Source organism: Gossypium hirsutum, chromosome D09 (assembly GCF_007990345.1).
Source record: "Gossypium hirsutum isolate 1008001.06 chromosome D09, Gossypium_hirsutum_v2.1, whole genome shotgun sequence".
Lineage (NCBI taxonomy): Eukaryota > Viridiplantae > Streptophyta > Magnoliopsida > Malvales > Malvaceae > Gossypium > Gossypium hirsutum.
The window spans coordinates 49,556,687-49,568,401 of NC_053445.1; the positions used below are offsets into that span (position 1 = coordinate 49,556,687).

The 11,715-nt window shown below is 35.6% G+C and overlaps 2 protein-coding genes across 2 annotated transcripts; one reads left to right on the forward strand and one right to left on the reverse strand.

Annotated features, from left to right (window-relative positions):
• Positions 1-517: 517 nt before the first annotated feature.
• On the forward strand, positions 518-8,174 carry LOC107890664 (kinesin-like protein KIN-UA). Its single transcript, XM_016815190.2, has 19 exons — positions 518-1,046; positions 2,003-2,103; positions 2,426-2,548; positions 2,889-3,074; positions 3,186-3,407; positions 3,488-3,644; positions 3,724-3,873; positions 3,986-4,074; positions 4,225-4,428; positions 5,027-5,122; positions 5,301-5,435; positions 5,519-5,650; positions 5,918-6,053; positions 6,157-6,249; positions 6,491-6,616; positions 6,710-6,835; positions 7,168-7,311; positions 7,455-7,583; positions 7,661-8,174. The coding sequence occupies exons 1-19, from the start codon at positions 833-835 to the stop codon at positions 7,819-7,821; spliced, it is 2,724 nt and encodes a 907-aa protein (XP_016670679.1). The 5' UTR covers positions 518-832; the 3' UTR covers positions 7,822-8,174.
• Positions 8,175-9,554: 1,380 nt separating this feature from the next.
• On the reverse strand, positions 9,555-11,271 carry LOC107892455 (AT-hook motif nuclear-localized protein 24). The gene has a single exon (XM_016817536.2). The coding sequence runs from the start codon at positions 10,737-10,739 to the stop codon at positions 9,834-9,836; it is 906 nt and encodes a 301-aa protein (XP_016673025.2). The 5' UTR covers positions 10,740-11,271; the 3' UTR covers positions 9,555-9,833.
• Positions 11,272-11,715: the final 444 nt, after the last annotated feature.

The following is an 11,715-nucleotide window of genomic DNA, read 5'->3' on the forward strand; positions in this document are numbered from 1 at the left end:
CAAACAACCATGTATCACAAAACTCTATTTGAGTTTGCATTTTACCCTACATTAATATTTAAAGTTATAGTTGAATCGATGTCATTCTCAATCGAGTCCTAACAGAGTTATAATTTACTAAAATCTCTTTGATTTTACAAAAGAAGAACTATTTAGATAATAAAACTCTTATCCAAAACATTATACATTCCACACTAATATTTTTAAAATCTTAACTAAATACATATTTAATATTTATATTATATAATTATTTTCACATACATCATCTAATCGAATTCAAATTTTCTTTGCACCTTAGATTGAATAATAAATTAATAAGAACTTAACTTGGATCTGAGGGGTACAATAGTAATTTAAGGTTTCCCGCATTATTACACGGCACGCCTCGATTCATTGCCGCATTTAAACACCGTCACGAGGCGCATGTAGAAAGCAAAGGTGAGAAATAAATAAATAAACGAAATAATGTTACAAAAGGGTATTTTAGTAAAACCAATACCAACCTCTTCTCCCCACACCGTTTCATTAAAAAAAAAAAAAGTCACGTCCACTTTGGTCCTCTCTCTCTCTCTCTCTCTCAAACACGAACTCAAATTAAAGAAAAAAAAAACATGTCATTCATTGCTTACACTCTTTTCTGGTAACTTACAGTTTCAACTTTCAACGCTCAATAAAAACATTTTTTTCCCCTTTCGCGACATTTTCTCGGCAAGCAAACACGATAAGCAAAGAAACAAGAGTTCTAGGGGGGAATGGAGAAGTGGGCATTTTAAAGATTGAATCTTTTTTGAGGCTTTGGTATTGGGTTTTTTTTTCTTTTTTCCTTTAAGAAATGGCTAGTGGTGGTGCAAATTATAGGAATGGGACTCAGAGGAACTCTCTCAAAGGAACAACAACAGCAACAGATAGGCAACTATCTATGAACTCAAACCCTTCAAAGGCTGCACTGAAAAACAAGTCTTTGTCTTCGGTTGGTGCATCTTCTGGGCTAAGGAAGAGTAGCCCTGGGTCACTTGGAGGTGGAACTGCCAAAGATGATGCTGGGGGTCAGTTGTTTTTTGTTTCTCTTTTTTTTTGGGGGGGGGGGATTTTGTTTGAGATCATCGATGATGCATTTTTCATGGTTTTGTTGTTTCATGTTTGTTTGTTTCTCTTGTAAAGGTTGATTCTTGTTGAGTGTTTCCGTTTTTGGAGTGTCAATTGTCTGGACTTTCAATTAAGGCTGTCGGGTAGCTTCTTTTGATTGTTGATGATTATAACATGCACTGTAACCTGTAAGTCATTTTATGTATGTTTTTTGAAGGTTAAATGCGTGATTGATAATATTACCTTTGAGACTGGATAGATCATAGAAGATAGTTTCTTAGATTGTTTCCAATTGAAGCAATTTGATAATTTATGCAATCTAAATCTTGTTAAATAGTGGTCACACTTATTCCAGGATTGAACCGTGCTGATTATGGTGGCTCTCTAATCAGATATTAATTGTTCATAAACATTAAAATGCGGGATCAGATTGTATTTCGCCTCGTTTCGGTTAAAAATGAAAACCTCCTAAACATATTTTTCTTGGAAATGGTAACCTGTACATTTCCTTAATATGGTAATACAATATTGCAATGCTATGCCTCTAATGAGAGTTCTCCACATCAGACCGCTTAAGTAGATACTTCGGTGGTGAAACTGAGTGCCGGTTGGTGCAACTTTTTTTCCTTTCTGTTTGGTAGTATGTTAAAAATGTTGAAGGTTTATACAACATAGTATTTGTTGATCTTTCATGTTTGTATTTAGTACTGCCAAAAGTTAGATTCTTAGGAATTCCAGTCTCTGCAAAGAAATAGAGATTAGACCGAAGATTGTAACTTGTATGGTATTGAGCTCTTCTTTTTTTTTTCTTTTGGTGTAAGTATTGAGCTCTTCTTGATAAGTATGATCTATATTTATTACTTTCCCTGTTCTGTATTTTTATTTGTTAATTTGATGTGCTTATATTCCTCTTCAGTTCCTGGAAGAGTTCGAGTGGCTGTGAGATTACGCCCACGTAATGCAGAAGAGTCGGTGGCAGATGCTGATTTTGCTGATTGTGTAGAACTTCAACCAGAGGTATTTTGATTCCATTTGACGGTTCAATGAAATGTTAAGAGGGATATCTTCCTTATATTTTTCCCTGGATATGACATCTTATAGAGTACATTAGTCTTAAAATGTGTTTAATTCAAATAAAAAGGGGGAAAAGGAGTAAAGTTTGAATAATAATTGCTTCGTTTCAATTAGTCAAAAAGGAAATAAGTGGGCTGTGGACCTTTATTGTGCATGCTTTAGCTGGTCTAATTAATTTCCAAGTTACTTGAATTTATCTCCCATACGGTTTCTGCTTTTTTCCCTTTTGTTAAAAAGGCACTGATGCTTCCTTCATCTATTTCAGTTTAAGAGGTTAAAGCTTCGGAAAAACAATTGGGACACAGATACCTATGAGTTCGATGAAGTGCTTACGGAGTTTGCATCACAAAAGCGTGTGTATGAAGTTGTTGCAAAGCCGGTTGTGGAGGTTTGTGTACATGGCGTAACTACTTCTACAACAATTTGTTAGAAATTCACCTGCATGTAGTTATTTTCCTTGCAACAAAATTGGCAGTGCATTTAAATATTTCATCCAACAAATATTTGGTTTCTATTGTGCTGGGTGAAAATTATTTTAAGATGTATCCCTTTCCTGCTTCAGGCCGAAAGAAATACTTTCAGCCTGTCATTGTGTTTCAGTGTTGGTCTCTTCCCAAGTTATCAATTGTTTCTTCTGTCTGTTACTTTTTTCCCCTTTTCATAACTTGTTTTTGGGTGCATGATTCTAATTTTATTGACAAGATGTTTTGTGCAATTTGTCTTTATAGAGCGTTTTGGATGGTTATAATGGAACGGTCATGGCTTATGGTCAGACTGGTACTGGGAAAACATATACGCTTGGACGACTTGGGGAGGAAGATACGGCTGATCGCGGCATAATAGTCCGTGCTATGGAGGATATATTAGCAGGTGTTTCGTTGGAAAGTGATTCTGTTTCAGTCTCCTATTTGCAGGTATCATCATAACTTTCATGAAATTACTTCTAGAAATTTCTTATCATTTCTTTTGAAATTAATAAACATTTTAATGTGCCTAATAGTTCTGCTCATAAAAAAATTGTACAGCTCTACATGGAGAGCTTACAGGATCTTCTTGATCCTACAAACGACAACATTTCCATTGTGGAAGACCCAAAGTCTGGAGATGTTTCACTACCTGGGGCTACCCTAGTCGAAATAAGAGATCAGCAGAGTTTCTTGGAATTACTCCAATTAGGGGAAGCTCATCGCTATGCTGCAAACACAAGATTGAATACTGAATCTTCTCGAAGTCATGCTCTTTTGATGGTAAATCCATTGAATTAAATTATTCTTGTACTAAGTTATCTTATCGTGCAATCAATTCAATTGAGCTCTGTCTGCTATAGGTACATGTCAAAAGATCTGTCAAAGGAAGAGAACTTGCTCATTCAAGTCAAAATGGTAACAGTACCAACATAGCTAAATCTCTTAGGCCTACACTTGTTCGAAAGGGCAAGTTAGTTGTTGTAGATCTTGCTGGTTCAGAGCGGATTGATAAGTCAGGTAAAGAAATTGGAAGGACAAAGCTTCCTCCCCACAGTTTGACAGTTTTTCATTCAAGCTGAACTTTGTTTCTTTGCAGGGAGCGAAGGCCATACACTTGAGGAAGCGAAATCTATCAATCTTTCTTTGATTGCATTAGGAAAGTGCATTAATGCGCTGGCAGAGAATAGTGCTCATGTTCCGGTTCGTGATTCGAAGCTTACAAGGTTACTTCGAGATTCATTTGGAGGTAAATTAGATGTATTAACATTTTCTTTTCTGCTATTTGTCATTCAATTCAACATTTTCAATGCATTGAATTCTTTTTGTAACATTTAATTTAAAATTTGTTTCTTTAACAGGCACAGCAAGGACATCATTGGTTATAACTATAGGTCCATCCCCACGTCATCGTGGAGAAACGACTAGCACTATAATGTTTGGACAGAGGGTGGGTTACGAAACAACTTTGTTTATTTTAATTATATCATTTTATTTGATGGTTTTAAGAGGCATCTATGGACTAGTTGATATATTTGGAATCAAATCTTGACCTAGAGCGGACTTCTTTTTTTCTTTTTTTTCTTTTTTCCTTTTATAGGCTATGAAAGTGGAGAATATGTTGAAGCTTAAGGAAGAATTTGATTACAAAAGTTTGGCTAGGAAGTTAGACATACAGTTAGACAAACTGATTATGGAACATGAGAGGAAACAGAAAGCTTTTGAAGAAGAGATTGAAAGAATAACCACAGATACTCAAAACCAAATCTCTGAGGCTGAAAGAAATTATGCAGATGCAATGGAGGTGAGTTTTTTTTCTTTTCTTTTTTCCCCTCAAGCTTCTCTTTTAATTTATGCATATTCTAATTTATCTGGACTGTAGCGGATGCTGCACTAATATGCATATTTCTATAAAGCTTATCGCTGTTGTAATCTGAAGGCCATATTATCATAGGATTTTCTGCATGGTTCCTGATAACATGAATGTATCAATTATGTAACACTTGATCTTGTAAATGATTTGGAAAAGAGTGTTTTAATCAATTGTCATAAACTTCTTAATTTCAGTTGTTATGGTCCCTAGTCTGGGATTGAGTCACCGGACGAACAATAGAGAAATCAGATTTGAACTTGTTAATTCATTAGAAGTTTTAATTTGAACTAATAAGGAAATTCTAGGAAATAAAAATCAGAATCAAGTCTCAAGAAAATCATAATTAAAGCAGAATTTGAATAAAATCTCCTAACATCAGTGTTGGGTGGAGCTAAGCAGACAATTTCCAGTTGACCCTTTTAACTTTTTGATGATAGAGAAAGACCTTGCTTTCATCAACTGCCTTGAGTTAATCTATTTTCTACTTGAATGCATACTGATTCATATCTTCTGCTGCTTCTCATTGCAGAAGGAAAGATTGAAGTATCAGAAGGACTATATGGAATCAATAAAGAAGCTTGAGGAGAAATGGATGATGAATCAACATAAGCTAGGTGAAAGAAAGGTGGGAATATAATCTTGCATAGAACTATATCCCTCGTATCACATGATATTGATTTCTCATACAAAGGAAAATTAGTATCTTTTTCTTCATTCTCATTGTTACTATTTCTTTTAGTTTCTGTCACTTGCAGCTAATTTGAAACCACTTATCATGTCTGTGCCATATTTGTCCCACACAGGACCAGATGGCATCCACTGCTCAAGAAGTTGCTGAGCTAAAAAAGCTACTTAGCAAAGAAACGTCACTAAGGAAAGCAGCTGAAGAGGAAATCAATAACCTTAAAAGTCAACTTGCTCAATTGAAAATGTCTGAGGTATATATTGAGTACCTCTATTTTTTTCCATTACTTCTTTGACATAGATTGCTGTCTCACGCTACCATACTTCCAATGTATAGGCATCAGCAAATTCTGAGAGCTTGAAACTGCGAAAGATGCTGGAAGATGAGGCATATCGAAAGGAAAAACTTGAAGGGGAAATATCAATGCTACAAACGCAGTTATTGCAGCTAAGTTTTGAAGCCGACGAGGTATTTTATCAAATATAAACTGAATCTAAGAGTTCCTTTGTTACAACGTAATCCATAAATTTATTGTTACTGATTCACTGCTGAGTATCCTTCACATTAAGAAATATTATACATGGACTATATGATAAATATTAAAATTGTCAAACTTTGTCAATGTCATTGTAATTAAACTGCATATTAAAGATTTATCTGAAACTGGTGAGATTAAATGGCCTTCTAGGAACCTGATTTAAAGAAATTTTAAGCAGACGTGCATCTTTTTTATAGACTAGAAGAAGGCTTGACAGAGGTGGGCCTGGCAAAGTCCCAGGTGATCTAGATTCTCTTATCTCTCAAGTTAGACCACAGGTAAACGATTCAGTAAATGAAGAAAAAGCCTCAATAGCAAACCTCTTTGAACAAGGTAGTAGTAATTCCTGAACTGGTATTTATTGGAAAAAAAACTATAATGAAAAATGATATGCGATAACCTATTTGTAGTTAACCTTTTTGCCTTTATCTTACAGTGGGATTGCAAAAGATCTTGTCATTGCTTGAAGCAGAAGATGCTGATGTGCGGATTCATGCTGTGAAAGTGGTAGCAAATTTAGCAGCTGAGGGTATTGTTTCTGCCTGTGTACTTTGCTCTAAATTTGATTTGATTAAAATAGAGCATTTTGTAAGTACTGTGGATCTTGTAGGAAGCATTTTTGGACTGAAATTATTAATTTTAGATAATTGATGATTTCTGCATGGATGTATTTTCTGTTTCCCATTTCTTTTATTCAGATAATAATTACTGTGAATCTGCTGTTTCTTATTAATTCAGTTGATGACAATGTCTACACCTCCATTGTGCAGAATCAAATCAGCAGAAGATTGTAGAAGCTGGAGGTCTAACGTCCTTGCTGTTGCTGCTTGGAAGCTCCGAGGATGAGACGATTCATAGAGTTGCAGCTGGTGCAATTGCCAATCTTGCGATGAATGGTTAAATTTAGCTTGCTTTATTCACCAATGAAGTTTTTTTTTTTTGCTTTTGATCGCTCTTCCTTTTACGTTGTACTCGTTTTATTTTGTCAGAAACCAACCAGGAACTCATAATGTCTGAGGGGGGCATTAGATTGTTATCAATAACAGCAGCTAATGCTGAGGATCCACAAACACTTAGAATGGTTGCTGGTGCCGTCGCCAATCTCTGTGGCAATGGTAAATTGCTTGACCTCTTTGGTTTTCATCTGCAGCAATCTTCGTATCTGATTTCATTGTTAAGTTTATGAGAAGTTTCTGCCTGTTGATGAACTTGAACTTCTAATGGTGAAAAGTTGAAATATTAAGCTTTCCTGGTCTTGTTCCATAGAGCACTTTCGTATGTTTTTGCTTTTTCAAAGAATCCAAATGCTACATTCATGATAAAAAGCTTGACCTGGTGTAGGGCTTAAATGAATGCTGTTCTATTGATAATGTTCTTAAAAAATTTCTTCCAAGTTTTTCAGTTGGTTTACTTCTTCAATTGAGTACTTCTCCATTACCTTCTCCAGATAAGCTGCAGAATAAGCTAAGAGGTGAAGGTGGTATCAAGGCATTGCTCGGAATGGTCAAATGTGGACATCCAGATGTTCTTGCTCAAGTTGCACGTGGAATAGCAAACTTCGCTAAATGCGAGTCAAGAGCATCAGCTCAAGGTACATTTCTTCAATGATGAGTTCTTCAAACCTTTTCAGCTTGTCATGCAGCATTTTCTAACAAGTCGATTCCTTATTACTGAAGTTTACCTATCTATGATTTTTTTATCTTTTGGGAGTAATTCAGTTCTCAAATGGTACAGGAAGTAAAACTGGCAGGTCTCTTCTGATCGAGGATGGAGCACTTCCTTGGATTGTACAGAATGCTAACAATGACGCCTCGCCAATCCGACGGCATATTGAACTCGCAGTCTGCCACTTAGCACAACATGGTAAGCTTGTTTTACCTTCAGAGATTTTCAAAAGTTTCTTTGAAAACCTTTATAACTCCAAATTCACCACATTGCAGAAGTGAATGCTAGAGACATGATAACCGGAGGTGCCTTATGGGAACTGGTTCGCATCTCCCAAGACTGTTCCAGGGAAGACATAAGAACTCTTGCGCACCGGACGCTTACTTCCAGCCCCACCTTCTTAGCCGAACTGAGGCGGCTACGAATAGACTATTGATAACATTTCAGAAGGTTTGATTGAAGTGCACAAGCTGTATCAGCTCGAACCAATTCAGACTATAGAGAACTGACTCCCAACCTGTAAAATCACAGGAGTGTCCAGACAGGTGTGCTCTTGTTGAAGTTTTACTGTGAAATAGATCGTGCTCAGAGGTACAGCGGATCATTGCAGCTCTAGATATATTCATCAAAATGTTGTTTTTTAACCTCGTATTTGTATTCATCTGAGACCTTTTCTTGTGTAGTTTGCTAATTATATACTGAACAAATAGTTTGTATATGAAATGGATAGGAGGGTTTACTAACATCCAGTTGTTGTTCTTTTGTATATATAACTTGACATTTTGTTTATTCTCTAAGGATTGATAATGTGTGACGCAAAACCAGAAACCCTGAAACTGTTTTGGCTCATTCTGAGAATTTAATAATTTAATTTTAGTTTTGGTTCTATTAAATTTGAATCATGCCTCTGATAATATGTTTGTAATGTTTTGAGTAGCGTGTATGTAAAAAATATAATATGCTACATACGAATGCAATTTCAGTTTGATTGTGCACAAACATTGTGTATAACTATGTACGTAGTACGTTGAGAACCCGTCTTTTTCTTCATTTTTTTCCTCGTAAAATGTGAATGTTGTGAAAGAAATATTTATATTATATTTAAGTTGGTGTTAGGAACAAATTTGATTATAAAATGACTTTAAAACATATTTTTATTGCATTTTTTTACAATAAAAATATTGTAAAAAATCAGTTTAAACCCGTAAAGAGTTATCGACACTTAATAGAAAGCTTGATTTAATGTTATATATGAATGCATAATTTTTTTTATTTGATTTAGTTTTCATAAATCATTCACATAATTACTGATGTAATACCATTTTACATTTACATATTATATATGCAAATAATTATATTTATCAAATATAAAAAATTAAATTGATGTATTTATTGTATACAATTGTATTAAAATTAAATTCCGATGTATATATTTAAAACACAATCAAGATTTCATATATACAATTAACTAAATCAAAGTTCATATATCGGATGGCTCATAAAACTAAAGTTTATTTATAGTTTTAATAATTATCCACAAGATAACAATGGTGAAATGAAATTAATAAGTTACCTACTTTTTAATAATTAAACATAGTAAATCATCCAAGAAAAGTAATGTAGTAAATTATTTCATGTTGAACTTATGCAAACATATTTCTTCAATCGGTGGATATATTTTGGACATTTTACCAAATTCGAAACACCATGAACCTAGCTGCTCATTGCCTTAAAATTTTATGGTAGTAATATTTTTAGATAAAACTGCCTCGAAAAGGAGCTTGTTTAGAGCAGCATGCACGTGTGAATCAGTATCCCCCAACACTTTCTTGTCTCCCCATTCTTCGTCAACCAAAACCCTAACTATGACTACTCTCTCAAGATCAAACATTTTTCAACACTACATATAATGCCCTTCTATATCTATATTTGTTAGCCAACCCCAGTACTGATCCTTTTTCACCTTGTCTTATTTTTTACATATATAAACAACAACAACTAATGTATAGTAACTCTTCCTATACGTGGGTTTGATTATAAAGAAGAAATGTTCTGTACTATATGATTTTGTGTGTAAATATATATATGAATCAAAATTAAGGTGAGATTCGATATTCTGGTAATTTTCAGAATATTTAAATTTATTCTAATTCTAGTTCCATTAAAGCATACTGGAAATACTTATTCTCATAAAATCAAATGCACCAAGAATCCATGAATTTACACCCATTCAATCGACAAGCAGGCATGTACCATCTACTCATCAAATTCAATTCAGAATGAAGAAAGAAGAAACCAACAGTAATAAAAGAAACAAAACCTGGAAAATGTTGCTCAACAAACCCAGATTTCCTAGCTATAAATCAAGTTCTTTTTTTTTTTATCATCCTCTTGGCTATAGTTGAGGCCTGAAGATGAAGCTGAACTGAATTCACCAAAGATTGTTAGCTAGAATGGAGAGCGACCACCATTGGCCCAAAATGCCTCACTTGGTAATTGAATAGAATTGAGAAGATTTGGTGGTAGTCCATGAAAAAGAGGCGTATTTGACTCGGCCATCGCTTGTTGTTGTTGCCGCTGCTGCTGCCCTCCTACTGCATCCGGCGACGATTCAATTGCACCGCCTGGTATCGGAAGCTGCGGTGGTTCTTCTTCTTCCAATGGAAGCCGCTCATACGCGGCGTTACTAAACGAAGCTGCCATAATCACAACAGGGCCTGAACACGTTAGTGTCCCGACAACACTGCCACCCACGACCTGCCCTTGCCCGCCGGCCAAGTATATGGTTAGACCCGTGGCTGCAGGCGGTGCCGGTGGAGGCAAGAACGAACCCGACAATGATAATATCTCGAAACGCCCATGTAAGCTCACGATTGCACCAGCCGAGGCTGGTTGCCGAAGTGTAACATTGGTGACGTTCCCAGTTCCGCTCATGATGCAAACGCCTCTTTGGCGTCGTCGAGCGAAGGTGGAGACACTCTCGACGATGTCGCAACCGTCGCCTATTTCCATTACATGAGTGCGTAAAGCGTTGGCACTGTCTCGAGTGATGATGATGGGTGGCTTAGGCTTGTTCTTGGATCCAGCAGGCCTGCCTCGTGGCCTTCTATTCGTCTCCCCTTCACCATGGATACTAAGCTCTTTGCCATCGGCGGTGCCGCTGCCGTCGTCGCGTTCCAGTTTCTTTACGCCGCTGCTGCTGCCGCTTTGTTCATCTTCGGAGTTTTGGTGATGGAATTGATGATCCTGCTGCTGCAGTTGCTGGTGATGATGGTGGTGGTGAAGATTGAAATCTCTGATGTTAAATGGAGGCGGAAGAGAAAGACCATTCGATGTAACTGGATCCATTAACATGCGATGAAACGTTTTAAAGCAGTGATTGAAAGTTGAAAACAGCCCCCAAAGCAGTAATGAAAGCACTAATTAAAGCTCTACTTGTTAAAGAAACAAAAGGGAAGATAGTGGGAAGAAAAGAGGGATATAATGAAAATATATATAATTATAAGTTAGAAGAAAAAGTGTGGCTTAGCTCATGACACCAAAATCAGTCTTTTCCTGTGCTCTTGCTTGTTTGTTTCATTCTAAGCAACAAAACGCCCATAACCCTAAACCAGAACCCAGAAAACTGAGGATTGAGAAGAAGATGTTTGGGCTGAATTCAGCATCCTTTTCTTCTGTATGTATTACTCAGAGAGAGAGGATATGGGGTTTGGTGAAGAGCTAAAAGTGAAAGAGGAAGAAGGGGAATAGGGTAGAGATATACTATATAAATGATCAGACATGAAAATAGGTAAAAAGAGGGAGCATTTGGGTCAATTTGGTTTTCTTTTGCTTATTATGGGCGGTGGAGTGGAGTGGAGTTAGTAAGGTCCCCACTTCTCTTTCTCCATCTCTCTCTTAACTCCTCTAGTTGGTGCTATAGTAATTAAGCATCCTGCTTCAAATTTCATTACATCTTAATTATGCAACAATTAATATCACTCAAACTTCATTAATATTTTTTGTTAATATACTATCAATTAATTTTAATTTAATATTTTAGAAAAAAATATAGTATCATTTAAATTAATTACTTTAAAACTAAATATCAATTTCTTCAAATAAATGATTAAATATATTGAAAATCCACTCAGGTATTATTTCTTAAGCATTTTAATTATATTTAGAATAAAAAAAGTTAGTTCTTACATAGAATTATAACATATTTAACACAAGATACCTACTTGCACCCAAAAGTTCAAATTCAAATCCTATATATACCATAATTTTCTTTAAATTATATGTGAATTATGATATTGGTATATGCTCTCACAAGGAGGGGGAAAACATA